Source organism: Belonocnema kinseyi, chromosome 7, assembly GCF_010883055.1.
Source record: "Belonocnema kinseyi isolate 2016_QV_RU_SX_M_011 chromosome 7, B_treatae_v1, whole genome shotgun sequence".
Taxonomy (NCBI): domain Eukaryota; kingdom Metazoa; phylum Arthropoda; class Insecta; order Hymenoptera; family Cynipidae; genus Belonocnema; species Belonocnema kinseyi.
The window spans coordinates 25666172-25689968 of NC_046663.1; the positions used below are offsets into that span (position 1 = coordinate 25666172).

At 30.0% G+C, this 23797-nt stretch overlaps 1 protein-coding gene across 1 annotated transcript in view; it reads right to left on the bottom strand.

Moving 5' to 3' along the window:
- Nucleotides 1–1135: 1135 nt before the first annotated feature.
- LOC117176377 (regucalcin-like) overlaps nucleotides 1136–23797 on the bottom strand; it is a 43048-nt gene continuing 20386 nt past the window's right edge. The window contains exons 2-4 of the mRNA XM_033366621.1: nucleotides 5091–5306; nucleotides 1462–1601; nucleotides 1136–1387 (exon numbers count right to left, since the gene is read on the bottom strand). Of these exons, the coding sequence (XP_033222512.1) occupies nucleotides 1136–1387; nucleotides 1462–1601; nucleotides 5091–5306 (608 nt within the window). The remainder of the gene's footprint in view (nucleotides 1388–1461; nucleotides 1602–5090; nucleotides 5307–23797) is intronic.

The window sequence follows — 23797 nt, forward strand, 5'->3', positions numbered from 1 at the left end:
ATAATTATAAATGTCAAGAATATGTAATGAAATGATTAGGAATAAATAATTATGCATATTAATAATGATAAATCATTGATTCAGTTAATCATTGAATCAGTTAATTAATTAATTTAAAACTGTAATTTGAAATTAAGCGATTTGAAAGGAATACCTTTAAAAATATGCTTCAAAGATTGAGCAGCTTATAATTAATGAATTTAATAACTTAATAGTTGAATTAATCTGTTAATTAATTTTTTTTCAACTAAAAATCATTCTTGTTATGTTATATCTTTATCAATTTAGTTTAATGTTGATCTCTTTGGTTAAAATATGAATTAATTTATTGAAAAATAATTTTTTAATTTAAAAGTTCAACTATTCCATTTTGTGGTTGAAAATTTATCCTTGGAAGTATAACATTCTTCAAGGCAATTGGGTAAAACTTCATATATTCTGTTAAAATTCCAAATTAACAGGTAAGTTTTCAACAAAATTTAGCAGTACAAATGTCTAAAGCCGAATTTTATACAAAATGAACTGTTAAGTTTTCAACTACACTACACAAAATTCCACAATGCTAGTTAACCAGGGTCAAAACATAAACTAAAATCTGCAAAAATTTTTTCTACTGTTGATCTTTTGATTTAAAGTAACATATCGCTTGAATCGCAAAAAAGGTAGATTCTGTATATAATATTTTTATATTGCTGATTGCAAAATTATAATATCGTTATGTTTGGTATTTTATTCCTCATTAGGACAAAGGTGCACTTCGCTGACAAGGCTCGACAGAGCGCTCTCGCTCAGTCAGCGATGGGAGGGGAAGTCGAGTGGAGAGGGTAAGACGTACAGGTAGACCGGGATCAAATGAAAATCGCCCTCTTATTTTGACTCTAATCTTAAGAAAACGTACCATAATAATCTGTGATTTAATACAGCACTCTTTATAAAGTTTATTTTTTGATTTTTCTCCATGGACTTACAGGAAAGATGGAAATTGGTTGCGTCGTCACAAGGCTCCAGAAGCCGCTCAAATAAATTTGTAACGGGAATGCTTTTAAAAGTTTTTTTTAAATGAAAATGAAACTAATTTTCACTAAAAGAAGAATAATTTTGAAAAAATATTGTTTTTAAATTTACTTTTTTCGAATCACTTATATAACGAAGGCATCACGAATGGCCATGCCTCATGTCCCTTCACGCCCTTGCCAAGGTTAGAGACGGCGAAAATCTTTCCACTCTGATCACCCGCTGGAGCTTCTTCATTAGGACCAAATGCCTGTGTTGATACGTATAAAACATTCATGTCAATACCTCCGAAAGCGCATCCTTTGACTTTGACTGCAGGTATGTAAATAGGTCTAGGTACTATTATTCTAGTATTTGGATTGATTTGAAGGATCTAAAAAAATTTCACAAAGTTATTTTTTTCAAAGTTTCATTTTTAGAAATAATCTTAATGTAATGAATCCTTACATGTGAACCTCCATTTAAGGGCACATAGAGCCGACCTTTGGTATCAATTGTCATACGACCTAGCATGGCATGACCGGGGTAGAGAAGATGTCCATCAGTAAGATACCAAGGATCCAATTGGAAGATGATAGCAATTATCCCTGAAAAATCGATTTAATTTCGAGTTAAACTTTAAAAATTTACACTTTCACTCAATTTATTTATTGACAGGGTGTCTTAGCCTAGGCTATTGTACAAGATTTCTCAATTATAACAGGACTCGTGTGGAAATGAAAATGTGGGGCTAGTTGTGTATCCGAACAGTTGCCCCACTTGAGGTCGAGGGCTAGTCTGTACTACTGATTAGTTTCCGTAACCAGTTCCGTCACGGTAAATTAGTCGGGTGCTGGCCAGTCGACCCGACTTATCCCAGTCGGGATCTACACGGGTACTGGCAGGGTCCGTACAATAATACTACTGTTCCAAAAAAAATTGTGTTGACTTTCAGATTTGCAAAAGCAGAGTGTATCAAATGTATTCTACTTCACTAGAGTGTTGTATGTATCTTTATGTAACAATGAAACGAAACTCTAGTGACGCAGAGTATAGTTGATATATACAGTGTTTTTAGAAGCCTTAAAGTCAAGAATATTTTCTCCGGGACAGTTCGTTACATTTTTTAAATCTTAACTAAAAATCATATAAATAAAAAATACTATCAGAAATTCGAATTTTTTTCAGTTTATGAAAAATACGATTAAAAACACAGTCAACGACATTAATATTTTTAATAAGACACTCTTTGTAAGAACCAATATTATTATTGATTTAAACAGTATTTTATTTTCCTTCTTTGACTTCAAATTTTACCGAATAAGTGTGCGATTCAAATTCTTACGTCAAAATACAATTTTTCATTTTACTCAACAAAAACAAGAATTTGATATTTTTCAAGGTTTTCGAAATTGTATTTAAAATATATAACTATGGTCGTAGATGACAATAATTCTGTTTAAATTTTCTTTTCGAACACGTTAGCCGAATTTAAGACACAAAAATAGAGTCACAGAGAACTAAGTTTTTTTTAAGTATCGCAACTAGTACCCTACCAGGCCCCGACTTGAAATTTTCACTAGAAAAAAGCCAACATTTATGTACATAATAGTACGCTCAAAAATGTGAGTTTTATTAATGTGAAATCTTATTATTAAATTTTCAGTTAAATAATTATTTTTTAATCAAAGTTGAATTTTTCTGTTAGTTCTACCAAGAGTCAGATATCTGTAAAAAATAGTTTTTCTGTGATTTTAAGAATCAAATTATTATAACTCATGTCATTACAGATAAAAAATAATATTTTTAATGGCAAATATTAAAATTTACAACAACAAAAAACACTGGGATAGTTGAATTGTTAGCTTAAAAATAATTTAAACAAGTTTGTTAACAAAAAAAATCTTGAGACCAAAGTAAAATTTACAACATGATCAAATGTAAAGAGAAGCTAAAGTTTTGGGTGCCAAAAATATTATTTAAATTTGAATAATTCAATAAATGTATAGAAAAATGCTACTTTTTTATGTATTTTAGAAATTATATTTTGGCTCTTATAAAACAATATAGTTTTTTGTGCTCATTTTGAGTAGACTTTAAATGATATTTCTGTCTTTCTTAAAAAAATAAATTGTTATGTTATAGATCTTGAATTTTTTCAGTTTCGCTATAAAAATAGATGTCAAATTTTTATACTCTTGAATTTTGAAATTTTAATATTGACGTAAAAATTGATAATGCTATACATGTGACATCTATTATATAAAAACGCGCGATAAATGCAGCCTCATAAAAAATTTAAATCAAATATAAATAGTCAAAAATTATTATTCTGGTTGAATGATTTATTTATTTAGTTAGAAATTAATTATGATTCAAACATATGAGGAATTACAGCCATAAAATTGTGAATCTTGTTCAAATTTACTGAAAAAGACTCTCTAAACTTACGAATCTCTTAAAAACACAAATTGCATATTTTTGAAAATGATCCAAATTTTTTAATTTTTGTCTAATTAACAAATTTCATAAAAATAGTTACAAAATACATATATTTTAAATCTGGTAATATAGAAATTTGAATTGATATTTCTTGACCTGATAAATTATTTTTTCCTTTTTTTGAAAATTTTCAAAATGTTGAAAAGCATATAACTTTTTTGAATTTCAACTGGAATTGAAAATGTCTAAAAGGATAATTTACAGGTCATTCTTACGTGTGCCGGAGAATTTGACAAGAAATTTTCAAACTCATAAATTTTTGTTCAAATTCTGAAAAACCTCTAACTTTGTAATTTTCGTCTGTTTGAAACATTTATTTGGGATAGTTATAAAATATATTTGATGTCTGTTAAAGAATTTAAGTGAAATTTCCTAATCCAGCCGAAAATTTTTATTTTTTACTTTCGTGAATATTTAAAAAAAATTTTTAATATGTTTTTTTTTTAAATTTTTTTTTAAATTGCAAATTTTATTTAAATAATTTGAAAGTATTCTATCCATCTATAACAAACTTTGACAAAAATGTCTCAAATTTGGAAAAACAATTCCTAAATTTCAAAATGCTCTAATTTTTTAAATTTTAGTTGGAAATATCTGGTTAACGAATTTAACCTTCATTTTTGGAACCTTAGGAAGTGTATCAAAGGCTAACTCGATTGGGCTAATTTTTCAAAAGTTACGGTAACTACAACATTCAGGTAACCATACATACAGACAGACATACAGACAGTCATAGAGGCAGACACACATAGATACAGACATATATACAGACTGAAACACGTACAGACATACATACCTATACAGACAAACATACAGAAATACACACAGACATACCAGTATATATATGCAGACATCGATCTATACCGATATACAAACAGACATACAAAAAGAAATACAAACAGACATACAAACACGCATGCATACAGGCATGGAGACAGAGCTACATGCAGGAATACGCACAGACATAGTTACAGACATACATGTAGACATAAATACACGCATACTTACGGACATACAGACAGACATAAATGCAGGAATACATACAGACATAGTGACAGACATACAGACATAAATACACACATGTATACAGATATGCAGAGAGACAGGCATGCAGGAATACATACAGACATAGTGACATACATACAGACATACAGGCTCTGACAAAATTGTATGATTTTCAGACTATGTGACTGCTGATACGTAAAGATCCGTTAGAAACTAGAGAACGAAAATTTGGAAGATTACATAATAGTCTCACGAATGAGAATGTAATGTACTTTTTAATGTCGCGGAGTGCAGAAAGTGTATTTTGTAGAACCCGCAATATAAATTCTTTTCAACCTCTTTGTTAATTTAAACAAATCTTTTGGCAAAATAAAAAAAAAAATTTAATAGCCATGACGTTGTTTTCGTAAACCTAAATCCTCTGATAAATGTTAAAAGGGGACTGTCGATTTTACTTGTAACATTAAGCAGGAACATGTTATTTCTGTAGAAAAATATAATTTAGAGTTTAGGAGAGGGTGAAGAATAATTCCTTAAATTGGAATGGAGAATTTTTGACCCACAACGGAAATTTCTTAATGAAAACTTACCAGTAACTTTTCTTTCAACCGCATCATAACCGACCGACACAATTACATTATTCATAGCATCGATGCAATAGAATTTCGAACGATCGTGAACGTGCCACACTATTCCATTAGTCAGAGAAATTCCGGGAAGCGTATGCTCCAGAACTTGCGTTGGAAGCGGATGTGGATGGAAAGACCACAATTTTCCCGAAATAGGTTCGCCTGCTATAAGCGTCCCTGGAATATAATATGAAATTTTAATTTCAATAATCAACCTAGATGAAATATTTCTTGGAATCCGCTGGAGCGAATAGTTTTGCGAAATAGAAATCCGGTAAAATCCAATTATAATTGGTGGTACAGTAAAACCTCGGTTATCCGAGCCATTGTGAACCGGCCCTAACTTGGATAATTGGCAAACTCGGATAAGTGGAATTTTACATAAAAAGAAAGTCTCAGTAAGATAAACTGAAAGTATTCTTAAATAAATATATAATTTTTTGAAAAAATGTTTTAAAAAATCTGATAAATAGTTTATTTTACATATTCTATTCTGTATCTTTATTTAAGAGTGATCCACCCATTTCTTAACGTAGAAACTATATAGATTATTAAACAATCAGAGCAGAGGCTATGGAGGATCTGCTGTGGTTGGGTAGGGCAAGTTCATATGTATAAATAATACATGAGGCTCGGATAATGCGGACTACTCTTGCGCTATGGCTCGGATAAGACGGGTCAAATATTTTGGTTTGAACCTCGGATAATCGTGAACTCGGATAAAGCGGGCTCGGATAAGCGAGGTTCTACTGTAATTACAGTGATTCAGTTGTAAACCACTTCTCATCTAATTAGCTTGAAGTTATTTCGGTAATGATCCAAGTAATGAAATTTGAATTCAGAGTAATCCAGGTAATTAGAGTAATTTTCGTACGTAAACTGTTTGTCAACTATTTCTTTGAAAACGTTTTTAAATCAATTTTTCTCACTAAACATTTACCAATTTTATTTTCTGTTACAAATTTACATTTATTCATTTGAAAATTCAACTGTTTGGTTTAACATTGATATATTATGTTCAAAATTTGGCTTTTTGATTAAAAATTAATCTTCTTGCTAAAAAATTAATCTTTCTGGTTGCAATTTTTTTTTCAATTTCAATTGTTTCTTGGACTGAAAATATAACTATAACATTTTTTATAATAAATTTATTTTTATGTGGTTGAAAATTCAACTGCTTGGTAAACAATTCTTCATTTAATTAAAAATTTGAGTTTTTTGTAAAAAATCAATCTTCATGATTAAAAATTCCTTTTTTTGATCCTAAAAATTATGTTGCGTATTTAATCACATTTTTGAAAATTTCCATTTTTTTGTTGAGAATTAATAATCTTGAATATATATTCAACTATTTAGTTTTAAGTTGATAATATTATCCCTTATACTCTGTGAAAAATTTCACTATTTGTTTGAAAATCCATGTAATTTGTTAAAAATTTGTCTTTTTGGGTTGAAGGTGGATTATTTTAGTTTCAGTGGAAGCTTCTAATGTGTCCCCTAAGGGTTTACATTTTTCTTACACCTTCTTTATTCCTTTACACACCCTCCACACACTTACTTGGTGGTGGAAGGGGGACCTACAGTTTAAGGTGGGTTCCGAACCACCAAGAGCAACAGCCTTAAGTACTTAGAGAAAACCTTTTTCTCTAGAGGTACCGGTCCCACGACTCTCCGGAGATGAACAACTCCCTTGCTAGGCTAGTGTTCACCGCATGGGCCACCGAGACTCTTCCAGAGGGCGAGGCGGGAATCGAACCCACAAGCCGAAGGAGTGGGTCCAAAGCCTACGCTTTAGCCCCCACGACCATCGTCCCACTCTAGGATAATTTTAGTTTAAAAAGTATTTTTGTTATTTGAAAATTCATCTACGTGGTTAAAAATGTATGTTGTTTGTTGACTATTTGACTTTTTCGACAGAAAGTTGATCATCTTACTTGAAAATTCACGCTTTGCTTGTTAATTCGCGTATTTCGTGACAAATTACGCTTTTTTGGTAGAAAATTTATTTGTTTGATTGAAAATTCATATTTGTCTTTAAAATTAAACCATTTTTTTAATCACCTTGTTAGTAAGAAAAATTAAATTTCCTTAAATAATAATTTCACTATCCGTACTTAGTTGAAAATTTAAAAATGTTGTTTAAGAGTATCCTTTTTGGTTAAAAAAATCAACTGTGTTATTTAAAATTGATTTTTTAATTCGTTAAAGGATTTCACTATTTTGCCGAAAATTCTTGCTTTTTTTATGAAGTTGAATTCAATTGAAAATAAAAAAAAACTTGTTGTTTTGTTAAAACATAAACTATTACATTTTAATTTTAATTCATCTCTTTTGGTTAAAGATTATTATTTTTGTATATAATTTCATAATTTTGTTAAAAAACGAATTTCTTTAGGTCAAAAATTTATTTTTTTTTACAAATATTTACCACGTAGATACTTTTTAAAAAAATCACCTTTTTGAGAATTTTTCAGTGTAATTTTTTGGGTTCTAAATGTTAAAGTCTAAAATAAACCCTTCTCTACCACGTAGATATGACTTTGTCAAAAAATCGTACCTATGACTTTTAACACTGTAAAATGATCAAAAAGCTTATTTTTTGATAAAGTCATACCTACTTGGTAGAGAGGTATTCATTTTTGACGTAAATGGTTAGAGTAAAAAAATCAGAGTCGGTAATTTCGAAAAGACCAAAAATCAGAAATTCTATTGACACTGTAAAGTTTCTAAGAGTGTTATATTTTGACAAAGTGGTATTAACGTTGTAAAAAGGGGTTGATTTTTTAAGTTAAGGGTTGGAGCCCACAAATTTCTGTTGGTATTTTCGAGAAGCCGAAGAAGCAAAGACTCTATTGATACTGTAAAATTATCAAGACGGTCATTATTTCATAATTTCATATCTGCGTATTTCAAGAAGGTTAATTCTTAACCTTAAGTTCAGCAACCCAAAAATCGGAGTGGGTATTTTTTGGGAGCCCAAAAAAGCCCAAAAATATTCCGTGATTAAATTACAACAAATTTTCAATTCTTGTGAGGTGTCGATTTTTTAAGTTAAGGGTTGTTTTAAGGATATTTTTTTGTGGATTTCCATAGCAGAAATAAGCTTAAAATTCTGGTAGAATTTAATTTTTAATATTAAGTGATTTTTAGAAGTAGGTGTGCTGGGTTAATGCTGGGTTAATTCTAAAAAATACCGCTGGGCGGTATTTTGTAGAATTTTTTCCCCCTCTGTGTAAAACCAATAGTCTAAACTCAAATTCAGTAAATTTTTCTTACAAAACCATATTGCGCCAGACCCGTCGCCAGTTCCATAATTAATTCCTTCGTTTTGCGGTAGGTTGATTTCATGAAATGTCAGCAAAGAACGGGTTGGAATAAATGTTGAACTTTTCCAAGTGACCAATTCAAGTCTGTTATTATAAGCTATCACAAAATGTTCGCTATTGAATATATCAGGCACAACAAAAGCTAGAGAACCGGGGCCTGTGGAAAAAATTATTATTAAATAGTTGTCAAAATAAGTGCCTCAGGCCTAAAAAACAGGGATTCGTAGCCTTGCAAGACGTAAATAAAACGTTCAAGCTTCCCCTTCCAATACATTCCCTGCCTCACTCCCCTTAAATTTCACCGATTTTCTTCTACACAATTTAACGTTCAGTTCCAATAACTTCACAAACTACTTTCTTTATAAATTAGTACATTGTGCATCGAGGTCGTCAAGAGGGCTATTAAAAAGAGCGGGCAGTTGCCGCCCGAGCAAAGCGAGAGCTGAATTCACTCGAAGCAAAATACCTTTACGACCTTGGCACTCATTATACTTTTTGTCCAACCCTACTTGAAAACAATCATGTGAAGTAGATAAAGGAATTTTAGTGTGCACGACCAGACTTCTCGTTTTCCCCTTTTCTTTCCTCATTTCCCTTCTCACTATTTGCTCTTTACCAATTCCTTTCCCCATTAAACCTTTCTCATCCCCCTGGAGATTTTCTTTTTCCCTTCCCCCTTTCCAAACTTGCGTTACAGTTTTTCTTTTCCCTTTCTCCTTTTCATTACTTAATTTCCTTTTCTCTTACCCCTTTTTCAGTTTCTTATTTTCCTCACCCTTTTTCTTTTTGCTATGCTCCCCTTTTCCGATTTCCGCCTTTTCTTTTTACCTTTACCCTTTTACCGTTTCCGGCTTTTCATTTTTTGCTTGACTTTTTCTTTTTCCTAGTCCCTTTCAATTTCTCCTTTTTCCCTACCGCGTTTAACCTTTCCGCTTTCATCCTTCACCCGTTCCTTTGTACCTTTTTCTACTTTTCCCATTCCCTATTTTCTCTTCCCCTTTTCTATTTTTAAAATTTCTCTATTTCCGCTCCTATTTTCCTTTGCATTTCCCCTTTCCTTGTTTCCTATTGTGCCTTTTTTATTGTCCTGTTCCATTTATCCTTGTCGTTTTTGTATTCTTCCCTTTCCCCTTTTTCCTCTTTCCCTTCTTTCTCACTTCCACCTTTGTACCTTTTTCTACTTTTCCCATTCCCTATTTTCTGTTCCCCTTTTCTATTTTTAAAATTTCTCTATTTCCGCTCCCATTTTCCTTTGCATTTCCCCTTTCCTTGTTTCCTATTGTGCCTTTTTTATTGTCCTGTTCCATTTATCCTTGTTCTTTTTTCTATTCTTCCCTTTCCCCTTTTTTCTCTTTCCCTTTTTTCTCACTTCCACCTTTTCCTTTCCTTTTTCACCTTTTCCGATTTCCTATTTTCTTCTTCTCTTTTTCTCTTACCTAATCCCTTTTCCTATTTCCCTCATGACCAGACTTCTCGTTTTCCCCTTTTCTTTCCTCATTTCACTTCTCACTATTTGCTCTTTACCAATTCCCTTCCCTATTAAACCTTTCTCATCCCCCTGGAAATTTTCTTTGTTCCTTCCCCCTTTCCAAACCTGCTTTACGGTTTTTCGTTTTCCCTTTCCTTTATTCCCGTTTCCCTTACTCCTTTTTCAGTTCCCCATTTTCCTCACCCTTTTTCTTTTTGCTATTCTCCCCTCTTCCCATTTTCGCCTTTTCCTTTTTACCCTTTCCGGATTTTAATTTCTTTCTTCACTTTTTCTTTTTCCTATTCCTTTTCAATTTTTTCCATTTTCCCTACCCCGTTTAACCTTTCCGTTTTCATCCTTCACCCGTTTCTTTTAACCTTTTTCTACTTTTCCCATTCCCTATTTTTTCTTCCCCTTTTCTATTTTTACAATTTCCATATTTCCACTCCCATTTTCCTTTACCTTTTCCCTTTCTTTGTTTCTCTTCCTTTTTCACCTTTTCCGGTTTCTTTTTGTTTTTAATCAAAACTTTAAATAAAATATATAAAAAAATTTAAATAAAAAATATAAAAAGATTTTAAATACCTATGGCAGTGCAAAATAAGTATTTGGTAAATTCATGATAGGAACAGAGTCCATATTGGCTAGTGTCTGTGAAGAATAGTTGGTTGTTATAAGAGAAAATACCATCCATTGCTCCCACACTTTCGATCATCGGTTCAACCCTAAAGGAATGAAATTTCTGTTAATTGTGAAAATTAAGTGTAGGAGAGTTTTAAATACATAGTTGATATTTAATAAGGAATTTCGAACAGTTCGGGAATTTTTGATAGACTGAAGTTGAAGTTCAGGGGTCATGCAAAAATTACGCAAGGCGTGCTTCTGACAGTTTCAACTTCTCTGCAAGCTCTACAAGTTTATAAAGATTCCAAATTATTTAAAATGATTTTAAAAAATGTCAAAATATTTTTAAATAGTTCACACACAATTGTTTAATTACAAAATATTTTCCAGTGTTTAAAAAGGTTTTAATGAATTTTAAAATAATTTAAGGGGATGTAAAAATTCTTTTAATTTAAAAAAGATAAAATTTATAAATGAATTTCAAAAGATTTTGAGTAATTTTAAAGAATATTAAACGATTTTAGAAAAATTCCAAAAAGTACAAGAATTTTCAAGAGATTTCAAAGACTTTAAAATACTTTTTATGAGTTTAAGAGATTTTAAGGAATTTTGTGGCATTTCAATGGATTTTATATGGTTTCAAAAATCGGTAAAGAAATTTAAAATATTACAAATCATTATAAATTATTTTTAACAAATTCAAGGAAATTTAAGTATATTCATGTAATTTAAAAGTATTTTAAAGTATTTAATCATATTTACAGCAATTATATTAGTATTTAACAGGCGCTATTTAAATTAAAAAATTTACTAAAGTTTATAACAGAATTTCAAAAGATTTGAAAATATTTAAAAGAGTTCAAGATATTTTTAATGAATTTAAAGGATTTTAAGTAAATCTGAAGAATTTAAAAGTAATTTCGGTAGAATTTAAATGAGTTTTAAAGTTCTATTAAGTAATTTTTGAATGATTGATTTTAACTTTGATTGAAGTATTCATCATATCCTCTACTATAGGATTAGCTGCATGAAATTTAATGGATATTTTTTTCCATGTTGAGTTAAGCATTATATTTTTAGTTAAAAAGTAGTTTATCTATCCATTTAAAAAATTCATTTCTGTAACTAAAAATATAACTATTCTATTTCAATTAAAAAATTTAACTATTTGGTTGAATTTTTTTTTAATAAAGATTATTTTCTTAAAAATGAATATTTTTTTATAAAGATTGAACTATTTTGTTGAAAAAATCATATCTCTTTGTATAAAATTAATGTTGTTGTTTCAGAATTTATCTTCTTTGTTGAAAATGTATTTCTTTGGTTGAGAACTTCTCTATTTTGTTGAAAAAATTTTTGTTTGATCGTCCAAATAATTTTTACTGAAAATTTTATTATTAAATTCTTCTGTTTAGAATTTACGTTTTTTCATGAAAATTCAACTATTTGCTGAGAATCCATGTGCTCTGTTAAGTATTATGTTCTTTTGGTAAAAAATGTATCTTTTTAGTTAAAATTTGATCTTCTATTTTAAAATTATATTTCTTTTGATAAAAATTTAACGATTTTGTTTAAAATTATATTTCTTTTGACAAAAATTTAACGATTTTGTTTTCAATTAGTTATTTTAATTAAAATTTTGTTTGTTTTAATGACATTTTAAATTCTTTATTTACTGTCATCAAGAAGCCATTTTTTAGGTTAAACATGCAATTTTTTGGTTGGAAATTCGTTTCTTAAACTGCTCATTTTAATATTTCTTAAAAATCTCTCTTTTTAGGAGAAAATAAATTATCTTCATTTAAAATTATTCTTTTTAAATTTAAATTTAACTTTTTCTTCAGAAACTCATTCTGTTTTGGTTGACCGTCCATTTCTTTGGTTAGAAATTCAAATAATTTGTTAAACGTTTGTTTCTGTTTTTAGTTGAAAACTAACATTCCAACTTATAATATTACGATTTTATTTTTGGTACAAAACATATTTTTTTAGTTATAAGTTCATGTATTTTGTGAGAAGTTCATCTTTTTGGATAATAGTTGGAAATTTGTTTTATTTGTTTGTCTAAAGATTACTGTTTTAATCTATAAATATAACTATTCCATTCTTGTTTGAAGATGTATATTATATCATTTAAAATTCATTTATTTTGTGTAAAACCAGTTTTTTTTTAAATGTAAATTTATGTATAGAAACTCAGTGTTTTTACGAAATATTTCATTTTTAGCTCTTTGTGTTTAAGATTCATTACTTTAGCTAAAAATTCTCCTGTAAAATTTTTTTATTGGTAAAGAAAATTAGTCCTTTCGATTGAAAATTAATTTCCTTGAAGAAATATTTATTGAATTTTGTGGTTAAAAATTCATTTTTTTAAAGATGCAACTATTTTGATAAAAATTCATGTACTTTAAAAAATGTTCTTTTTTATTGAAAAATATATCATCTTGGTTCAAAATTTATCTTTGGCTTTAGAAATTCATTTCTGTAGTTGTAAATTTAACGATTTCGTTAAATATTTGTTTTTTGCATATGAAAAAAATTACATACGGAAACTTAATTTGTAATTTATTTATGTATTTGTGCACACCTAATTTTTCAAAATGTTTTTTTGTATTTAACATTTAATTCCCCTCTGTAATGTTATTGTAAAATTTGAGAATTTTTAGCTGTATTCAGTGGCGCCAGAACAAGACGGACAGGGGGTCAGCCCCTCCCCCTCATTTGGATGGAGGGGGGAGACAAATGCCTTTTTCCACTACAAAAATCTCAAGGTACCTATGTCTCCATACCATATACGATAGAGAGTTTGCCCCCACCCCCCTGCAAAAAAAAATTCGTGCCGGCGCCGCTGCCTACATTATTTACAATTTTTTCCCATTTTTCCATAATTATAGCTTTTTTGATGAGGAGTATTTTTATAAATATGTTTTAATTTATATGATTGTGAAGAATACTGAGACCGGGTGTGTTATCAAAAATTGAAATAATTTTATATTTTGGTTTTAATAATTTATTTATTTGTATCCATATTTTTTAGTACAATTAAATTCACACTAAAGTTTATATATTTCTTAGAAAGTTGAAATACTTGGTTAAATATAGTTTTTTTGTTTACAAACATTTTTAGAAAAATTTATTAATCTTCTTTACTTGAAGGTTCACTAATTTTGTTGAAAACTCATCTTTATTAGTCAAATTGCTCTTCTTGGCTGAAAAATATACTTTTTATATAAAAATTAATATTTATTTACAAAAATTGTAATATTTTTATTTTTAGAAAAAAAATATTTGTCAAGGTCTGCTAAATCGTCTTTTGTAATTTTTGTATGAACCTTTATACAGCTCTGGGCTTCTGTTGTCTCTAAAAGTGTAAAAAATAAATTAAGAGGAAAAAGTATTTGCATTAGAAAAATGTATAACGTTCAGAGAAATTTAAAAATTGCTTATATGGAAGACCGAGAAATTAAGAGAATATCAAAATTGCAAATTTGTAGCAACCCTGTAAATATTACATTAATTTTTGAATGAAATATCGTTTTTGATCGAGAAATATAATGAATGAATTAAAGTTGTAAAATGTGTACAAATCATTAAAGTAATAGTACTTACTTAGGTAAATTAGAGTTAGCAGGCTGACAAATTGCCGCACAAGGAAATGCGCTAACAACGCAAATCGTGAGCAAAATTATCATTGTTCACAACAATTTTCTTTACTTAAAAAAAAGAGAGGCATTTACTTCGAGTTTATATTTTCTGGTTGTGCAAAGAAAAAAGAGACGAAAAAATAATCCCTTCCATTCTCCAGCTTTCTTCCAATCAACTCATTAAGATTTTGACTATTCATCCTAAAGAGCTGGAAAACTTGGCCACATGGAATATTCTTATTCTGTACCACAATTTTCCTGGTTTTATTTTTTAAACAATGATGCTTATATTTTTACAAGTTTCCAAAATTTAAAAAGTAATAACTAGAACCATAGGAAAATGTTCGAAAAATGTTAAGGTTAAATGGGAGACCTCGGACTAATTTTAGAAATTCAATATAGTGTCAATAGTAGCATAGACTGTGAAAAATACTGTCGAATTTTAATGTGAGTATATTTTTGGTTCAGAACTTCTTCAGGGCCATGTTATACTGTTGAGCAACGTGACGCAGTTTACAGGCAGGTCATTGGGAAAATTTGTTTTATCGCAATGTTCCTGATATTTTCACGCATGATTGACCATGGCAAAAAACGTACTAAAATTTAAATTCGCCTGTAGTAACCCAGTGGACACAAAATATTGCGACGTTTTTACGACATCGTTACGATATATTTACGACAACTTTACGACATCCTATGTCCATGTCGTTTCGGTATCTGCGATATCCTAAAGACATCCTCAAATCATACGACTTATTTACGATATCGTAAAGGCACCTTAGGGACATGGACATAGGATGTCGTAAAGTTTGTCGTGACGATCTCGTAACGATGTCGTAACGACGTCGCCAAATTTTGTGCCCACTGAGAGGAAAATAGATTTTACCGAAAATTTGATGTGATTTGAGAAATTTGTGTATTATTTAGAGAAATATCCTTATTATAGCTAAAAAATTTCAGTTAATTCAATATGAACGTTACATATTTTTTCATGGACATAGAATTCTTCAAAAATTCTTCAAAGTTAGTAAAATGCAAAAAAAATCATCCTCTCAGCTTCTAATTCTCAATAAATTAATCTGCTAAAAAAAGAAAAAATTTTTTTATAATAAAAATAGGGTGAAATTTTATGAGATAATTATTAAAAATCGTGAACGACATGAAAAAATTGACATTATGTTACAAACGTGGTTAGAAAATATAGAAGTTAAATATAAAAGTTAAAAATAATTGATAATTTCATCTAATTGATTATTTAACTAGTAAGAATAGAGTCTGAAAAAATTATAAATTGAATTAAAGAATCTTAGATTATGTTATATAAAAGAACTATAATGTTAAAGATCAGTTACTACATTCAGGCATTTAATACCTGCATGCCTAATAAAGAACATTTTAGCTACCAAAATTTAAAATTTTTTAGGGCGAAAATTGTCATGATATTCTTCATTTCTAGAAAACATAACCCAGTGGGCACAAAGTTTGGCGGCGTCTTTACGACATCGTTACGACATCTTTACGACAACTTTACGACATCCTATGTCCATGTCGTTAAGGTGTCTTTAAGAAATCGTAAATAAGTCGTATGATCTGACGATGTCTTTACGATATCGCAAAGACACCGAAACGACATGGACATAGGATGTCGTAAGGTTGTCGTAAACATGTCGTAACGATGTCGTAAGGACGTCGCCAAATTTTGTGCCCGCTGGGAAATCTTTGAGTTTGACCTATGTAACACTTTTTACATTTTAAACATTCAATTATTAGACTTTTGGAGAACTAGTGGTTATTTGGGAGAAAAAATAGAACGAAAGGATATTTTATTTCACAATACAAAGATCCGAAGCAAACATGGTTTACCTTAAATATACAAACTGAATTGTCCTATGCGTCCTGTTGTTTCTTTAATAAATTCTCCACTTTTTAAATTGGCAAAGCTATTAATAACATATTTAAAGAATCCTTCATAACTCCTAAAATACAAGTAAAAAATTGTTTTGAATTCAAAAACATAATCACTAAACGAACCGTACCTCTAGATCGCATTATGGTTTCACTAGATGTTTCATCTTTTTTTACAAATATTCCAATAGAATTAGTTCAACCTATTCTTCTCAGTAGATGGATGAATTAAAAAAATGATACTGACTAACCATTAAATAAATTTGAAAAAGAAATAGAATTCTTAATGAAGAAAACAGCTTTTCAATTTAATAATGGTTATTATAGACAGATTCATGGTACTCCTATGGGCTCTCCAATTTCACCTATTTTGACAGACTTAGTCCTGCAAGACTTAGAAAATACTGTTAATAATAATTCAAATTTGAATCTACACAAATTTTTTAGATGTCAATCACATTTTCAAAATTTTACGACAAAATAAATTAAAAAACGTTTTATCAAAGTTTAAATATTACCATTCAAGATTAAAGTTTAATTTTGAAATGTTAAAGTCATAAAAATTAATGATGGAACTACCATTACTGATTGGTATAGAAAGGGCACTTATTTAGGTAGGTATATAAATTTTCTTTCTAACCATCCAATTTAACATAAAGTAGCTGCTATTACAAATTAAGTTGACACTATGTATAAATCATCACATAAGTCTTTTCATAAAACCAATAGTGATTTCATTAAAAATATTTTGTTTTTAAATAATTATCCTAAGAAATTTATTAAAGTATATATTAAAGACAAACTAAAAGCACATCAAGAACAAAATACATCACAGTTAAATTTAGGAACAGTAAATCTTTTTGAGTATAAATTTTTCGTATCTGTTCCTTTCCATGTTAGCATACCGTATGAAATAAAAAGAATTCTGAAAGATTTTAATAATAAAACAGTTTTTAGAGTTGATTCCAAATTAAAGAGGTTCATAAAATCAGGTAAAATGTTTTGGACACTCCTAATTTGACAAACGTGGCTTATAAAATTCAATTTTTAGACCTTCATTTTGACCTTGAATATTGACCTTTATAGCTTTATAAGGGTCAACTTTGTTTTTTAAAATAGAAACTCCACTTTTTACATCTGCAATCGATAGAGCGTAAAATCCTACGTGTCAGGTACGTACCCAAGTCATAGGTCAATTGAAACGGTCAAGGTCAGTTAGAGGTTATTTGAAATTTACAAAGTTTTCAAGGGGTCAGTGTAATTCCTGAAGTAAATTTCACCGAACAATTCATTGGTGAGCTCTGCATTGATCTTGGTTACAGCGTTTTGAATATTACAAAGTCATAAGGAAATTTTTCATTAAAAGTTCCAAGTGTTCTGGTGAGAGTTCTGTTCCTCCTCGAAGAGTTTACAGTCCTATACCGTTTTCCGATACCTAAGTCAATACCTAACGTGATACCAGAAGTCCTATACCGTTTTTCCATACGAATATTACGAATCGGAACTAAATTTACGTATTACGAGTAGATACTGACTATCTTTAGCTAAAAGATTATCATGGCGCAAGCTAAACTTTCGGAACGAGAGAGGGTATCTGTATTAATGATGCGTGGTTGGGAAGAACGAGTTCGAGCTTATGATTCAAAATCTTCAGAATCTGAGGAGATGCAGATGGACATAGCCCAAGCATTTGTTCAAAACCCACACCTTAGTTTACGACAAGCTAATGATGAGCGTGGCGTTGCTCCTGAGACAGTGCTCAATAAAGACGATCCTGATCGTCGGGTTGAATTTTGTGAAATTATGATGGACAGAATTAATAGAGATCCTGTTTTCTTGTATAAAACAGTATTTTCAGATAAATCTACTTTCACTTTAAAAGGTGAAGTTAAGAGGAAAAATTGTAGATATTGGTCCGACACAAATCCTGATTGGATGTTGGAGAGTCACACACAATATCCACAAAAGACTAACGTTTGGGCCGGTATCTGGAATGATACATTGATAGGCCCTTTCTTCATCGATGGTAATCTCAATGCCCGTGCATATGAAGAGCTTTTCTGAAACCAAATTGTACCAAAAATAAGGGAGATTACAGGCGACAATTTTCAGAATATTCGGTTCCATTAGGACGGAGCAGCGGCTCATTACAGTAGGGAGGTTCGAGCATATTTGGATACTCAGTTCCCTCAAAGGTGGTTTGGAAGAAGGGGTGAAATCGAGTGGCCTGCTAGATCTCCTGACCTGACGCCTCTCGACTAGTTTTTTTGGGGTTATTTAAAGAGCAAAGTATACTCAAAGCAACCGCAAAGCTTAGAGGAATTGCAGATTTGGATTCTGCAACCGGCTACTTTTATTGATACGGAGATGATTCGTAATGCTGTTACTCATTTTTACAATCGCATAGCTTTTTGTCCAGAAGCTCAAGGTTTTCAGTTCGAACATCTTCACTAAAGCGTAAGAGGCAAGGGGACTCACGCTAATCAAGCACCCGAAAGGGAACAGAATTTCCTACGTCCACGTCGTTCTTCCTGGGTAATGCTAAACGTAAACGTAAACTGCTTTGAAAAGACTTTGAAAAAACCTTGAAGAGCATCACCAAGATCAATAGAGAGCTCACCAATGAATTTCTCGTTGAAATTTACTTCAGGAATTGCACTGACCTCTTGGAAAACTTTGTTAATTTCAAATAACCTCTAAATAACCTTGAACCTTACAATTGACCTATGACTTGGGTGCGTACCTCAATGTAGAATTTTTCGCTCTATCGATTGCAGATGTAAAACAAGGGGGTTTCCATTTAAAAAAACAAAGTGGACCTTCAAAAAGCTATGCAGGTCAACTTCAAAATCAAAATGAAGGTCACCATTGAATTCCTCGTTGAAATTTACTTTAGGAATTACACTGACCCCTTGGAAAACTTTGTTAATTAAAAATAACCTCTAACTGACCTTGAATGTTACAATTGACCAATGACTTGGGTTCGTACCTAAACGTAAAATTTTCCGCTCTATCGATTTTAAACAGAGTCCAAAAACCCATAAAGCCGTAGCAAAACACCAGGCTTAGACTGGTCATGAAATAGACTGGATAAGTGTTCAAGTTCGACACCATGAGCCTAATAAATTTGAAAGATTGGTACCTGAAATATTCTTTATTAAGAATGGAGGTGATAAATACCTGATTGTTGTAACTGATCGCAAACACTATAATTCTTTAAATAACATAATCTTAGATTCTTTAATTGGATTTCCAATTTTTTCAGACTTCTGTTCTTACTAGTTAAATAATCAATTGGATGAAACTATCAATTATTTTCAACTTCTATATTTTTCCTATTAAACCTTTTACTTTGAAACTATAGTTACACTGCTGATATTTTATCCTTTGTAGACCATCTCTTTCTTTTTATCGTTCTCAATACCATACGTTAACATGGAGCAAAACGCAAGTTCTGCTCCTTAATTTGAAAATAATTTTATTGCTACATAATTGGTCAATCTTCAAATTGTTACGAAACATGAATCCTAACTGAAAAATTTACAACAGGTTTTTTTAACACACGTCAAAAATGACATCCATGTTACGAAACAATTGAATGATATTTTTCAACCTCATTTGTAACAAAGCGTCAATTTTTTTATGTCGTTTGCAATTTTTAATAATTATCTCATAAAATTTCACAACATTTTAATTCTAGAGAAATGTGTTTTTTTAAACAAATTAATTCATTGAGTATTAGAACCTGAAAGGGATGGTTCTTTTGAATTTCACAACTGAAATAGACCTTAATGAAGTTTTATTCCTGATGAGAAGAGGGTTATACTCTCGAAAAGTTGAAAGTTTTATCTTCATTAAAGAATCTAACATCTATTTCTTCAAATTTTTTTGTCTGAAGTTAGAAACCTCCACCAGAAAATAAACATTACCCATTGGCTAAAGATCTAAAAAGTAGAATTTCGAAAATTACAAAACAATTGTACTCAAACAAATCAAAAGAGCAAAATAACGTAACCTATATGGTCATCCCGCATATTAAAAATTTAAAAAAAAACATTAATTACAGCTTGCAAGAATACCAATTTGCAATTATTCTTTATTTTAAACAAAGACAACTTTAAATTTTTTAATACAAAAAAGTGAAGCGATTTTAGACGCATACATATTTTGCTGCTAATATCATGAAAAGTTCTTTAAAAATAAAATTTATTTCCGCAAGGAAATGGTAGGTTTGTACATCAGGTCTACGAATGATTGGCGTAAATAATGAGTAACCCCTATCTGTACATATTTTTTCTTTCTCTTTAAAAAATGCCATTATTTTTAAATTGTAAACGTAATTGAAACATCCAAAATGAGGGCCCAATCTGGCCCAGATTTAGCCCATTTAATTTTTCATTTCTATAATTAGTAAAATTTCAAACGTTTTTTCGATAATATTTTTTTCCGACTTTGTATTTTAAAACATTTTAATTTTTCAATATTCTATAGTATTGAACTGTTTGTATTCCTTGAATTTATCATCATGAGTTTGCATTTGGCAGAAAAATATTATATTTTAAAAAACAACGTTTAAATTTAGAGATATTACAAACACACTCTCATAAATGAATTTCAATTATAACAATTTTTGAATCTTTTAAATATTCTTCTAGAATGTATTTTGTTTGACTAATTCACATGGGGCACGTGGAATGAGATTTTACAAGTGCGATTTTTAAAAAAAAGTGATTTTCTTGCAGTTTGAGAGGAACAAATGAAATCGGATGTCCCTAATTCGCGATGTATGGCATTTGACCTTGACAAAATAAATATCTAAAGAATCTTCGGAAAACATTCTAAAAACAGGCAAAAATTATAAGATCTTTTAAATATACATATTTTTGTTATAATTTTAATAATTTTTTTGTACAATTCAAGTCGAACTGCTAAACATTTTGAAGTATTTCTATGATTTTTTATATTTATCGTATATTTTCACGAAAACTGTCAGTCGTAGGGTATAAGCATATTCTACATAAAATATGCACAGAAAAAACTGAAGTTTCCATTGGAACCAGTTTTTGGTTCTAAAGGAGCTGGAACAAAAATGAACCCTACTTGCTGAAAAGAAACCCAAAACGATAAATAAGCTCTAAATAATACCACAATTGGGGTTCGAAAGGATCTCAAATTATTTGAGCCTATTCAAAAGAACCTATTTTTCGCTTTGCCCACTTCGATATTATGATTAATTAATAACACAATATTTACCTTAAATCACACATGCAATCAAACTCTGGTGGACATAAATTAATGAAGATAATTAAATTACAAAATAATAACGTAATTAAAGTAAATATAATGACTTGATAATATCATTTGTATGTTATGTAACAAACTTGTAAATTTAAAGGCTTATTCATGTCAGTGTGCACAATCTTCGCAATTTTTTGAACTGCGCTTGCGTCACGCCGGCAACACAATTGGTTACGGTTGGCGCGCTGATTTTGAATAGTGTCGATATTCAAATGTGATATTTATAATGAATAATAATTATAAAATGCATTAATAGTAATTTCTTAATACTAAAATAAGATTTTAAAGTGACAGATAAAAATTCAATTCGATTTTAATTAAAAAGACGTTATGAATTCCGAGTTCTGAGAAAGAAATCATTTTTTGTTAGCACAATGATTAATCTTGTCGAGTTTCTAATTTTTATTGTTTTCATTCACAACAATTTGACCTAAAATAAAATGAATAAAGTTGCTAAAAATAAATTGAAATTTTTTTTTTCTACTGTCAAAATAAAAAAAGGTTTTTTATAATAAAATCACAATATTTTTTCATCTGTCACTTTAAAATTCTATTTTAGGATTAATAAATCATTTTTGAAGCATTTCCTAATCATTATTTATTATAAATATAATATTTGAATATTTATATAATTCAAAATGCGTGCGCCTAAAGTAACAAATCGTGTTGTGGCGCGAAGCAAGCGCAGTTCAAAAACTTCCAAAAATTGGGATCACTGATTCACATGTAAGAAAATTTTCGTCGCAAGTCATTGTTCGATAAATGAATTCTTTATGCTCACATTTATAAGTAAGTCATTATCGATAATACTTAATTATTGAAAAGGGAATCTTGTATTAATTCTTTTGAATTACTTTCTTTATTTCAAGAAAATATCCTAAGTATATTTTCAAGTTTATAACGAACGAATGCAAAAATGAATGTTTCTGAAGCCTCTCTACTTTTATTTAATTTAAAAAAACTAAAGGTCATTGTAATATTTGAAAATATTAATAACGGTTAATTGGCTGAGCTGATCTTAATAGTGCTTGGTGAAGACTATGCTTCTAAAAGATTCACTTAATAACAATTAATTACAAAAGTTTATTAATTGTACCTCAAAGATTTTCTCAATAAAATGATGTGAATAATTTTTAAGATTTTTCAGAACTTTTAAGAGTGGGTTAAAGTGGGTTAGGTAAGTAATACATTTTCACTGACAATCAATAAAATTGCATTACTTTTCCAATTATAAATTGACCAATGATTTTAAATCATGGTAATTTAAAGATGGTATAGTCTCAAGCCAATTTTTTATTAAAAATTCTAAAATAAGTAAACCTTAACAAGTAAGAAGAAAAATAAATAAATATTAATATCGTTTGTGTTTGCTTTACCGAAATATTCTGTAAATCGGTAACTTACCAACCCGACTTTGCAAGCGATTGGCTTGTGAATGGACTTTAATACTTTTCTTTTCAAGTGTGCTTTAAACGAACTTCTTTGGGTCTCTAAAGGTACCTATTGAAGCTCAAGTTCCAAATGACACCAACTTTCATTTGAGCCGCAACATGAGTGAACCCCCAGTTTTTTGTGTGTGTGTTATTAAAAGATCTAAATGTTCTTTTTGCTTTTGGAATTTCAAGTTCGATGTAAACAAAACAATATCACGAACACAGAAAACTTGACACAATCTTGTCTTACCTAAACCGATCCGACGTGGTTGCGACGCGAGCCACACCATTTGCCCCCTTGCGGCCACATGTGGAAAATCCGATCGGACACAGATCGGAACTTGAGAATAAGTTGGGCATTTTCTCCACGGAATTGTACACTAGCATAATGATTAAAATTTTTTTTAATGTATGACTGATATAAAAGGAATCTATGCATGTCATAAAAACTTGTCTCATGTCAACACTCTTGAACTTTGTAATTTAGGTAAGATTGTACTTCAATGGTTTAAGTTTGATTAGATATTTGAAGGGATTTGCTAAGCATTTCAGAACATGGTTCTCAATAGATTTTATTCTTATTACTGATGAGGTCCGGCTTCGAAAACCGAAATATTTTTATTGTAACACCTGGCCACATGAAAAGTTTGAAAAATGAAAACTAAATAAAATGGAAACTTAGAACACTTTTCAATTCAAGAATTTCAAATTAAATTTCGCTCAACTGCGAAGTTTTAAATTATCATAAATCGTTATAAATTAAACACTATAAAGATTTCTGGTTAAGAAATATGTTTCTGTTAACACTTTTGATGCTCTATATTAAAATTGTGTCTAGTTGCCCTTAAAAAATGGAAGAGTTGGAGGTGAATTAACTGGTAATTCCGAAAACTCGAGAAGACTAGCCAAGTTTATGAAAAATATTTGGCTGCTCTTTTTGAATTTCGAGACGACAAGATACTTCGCTAAA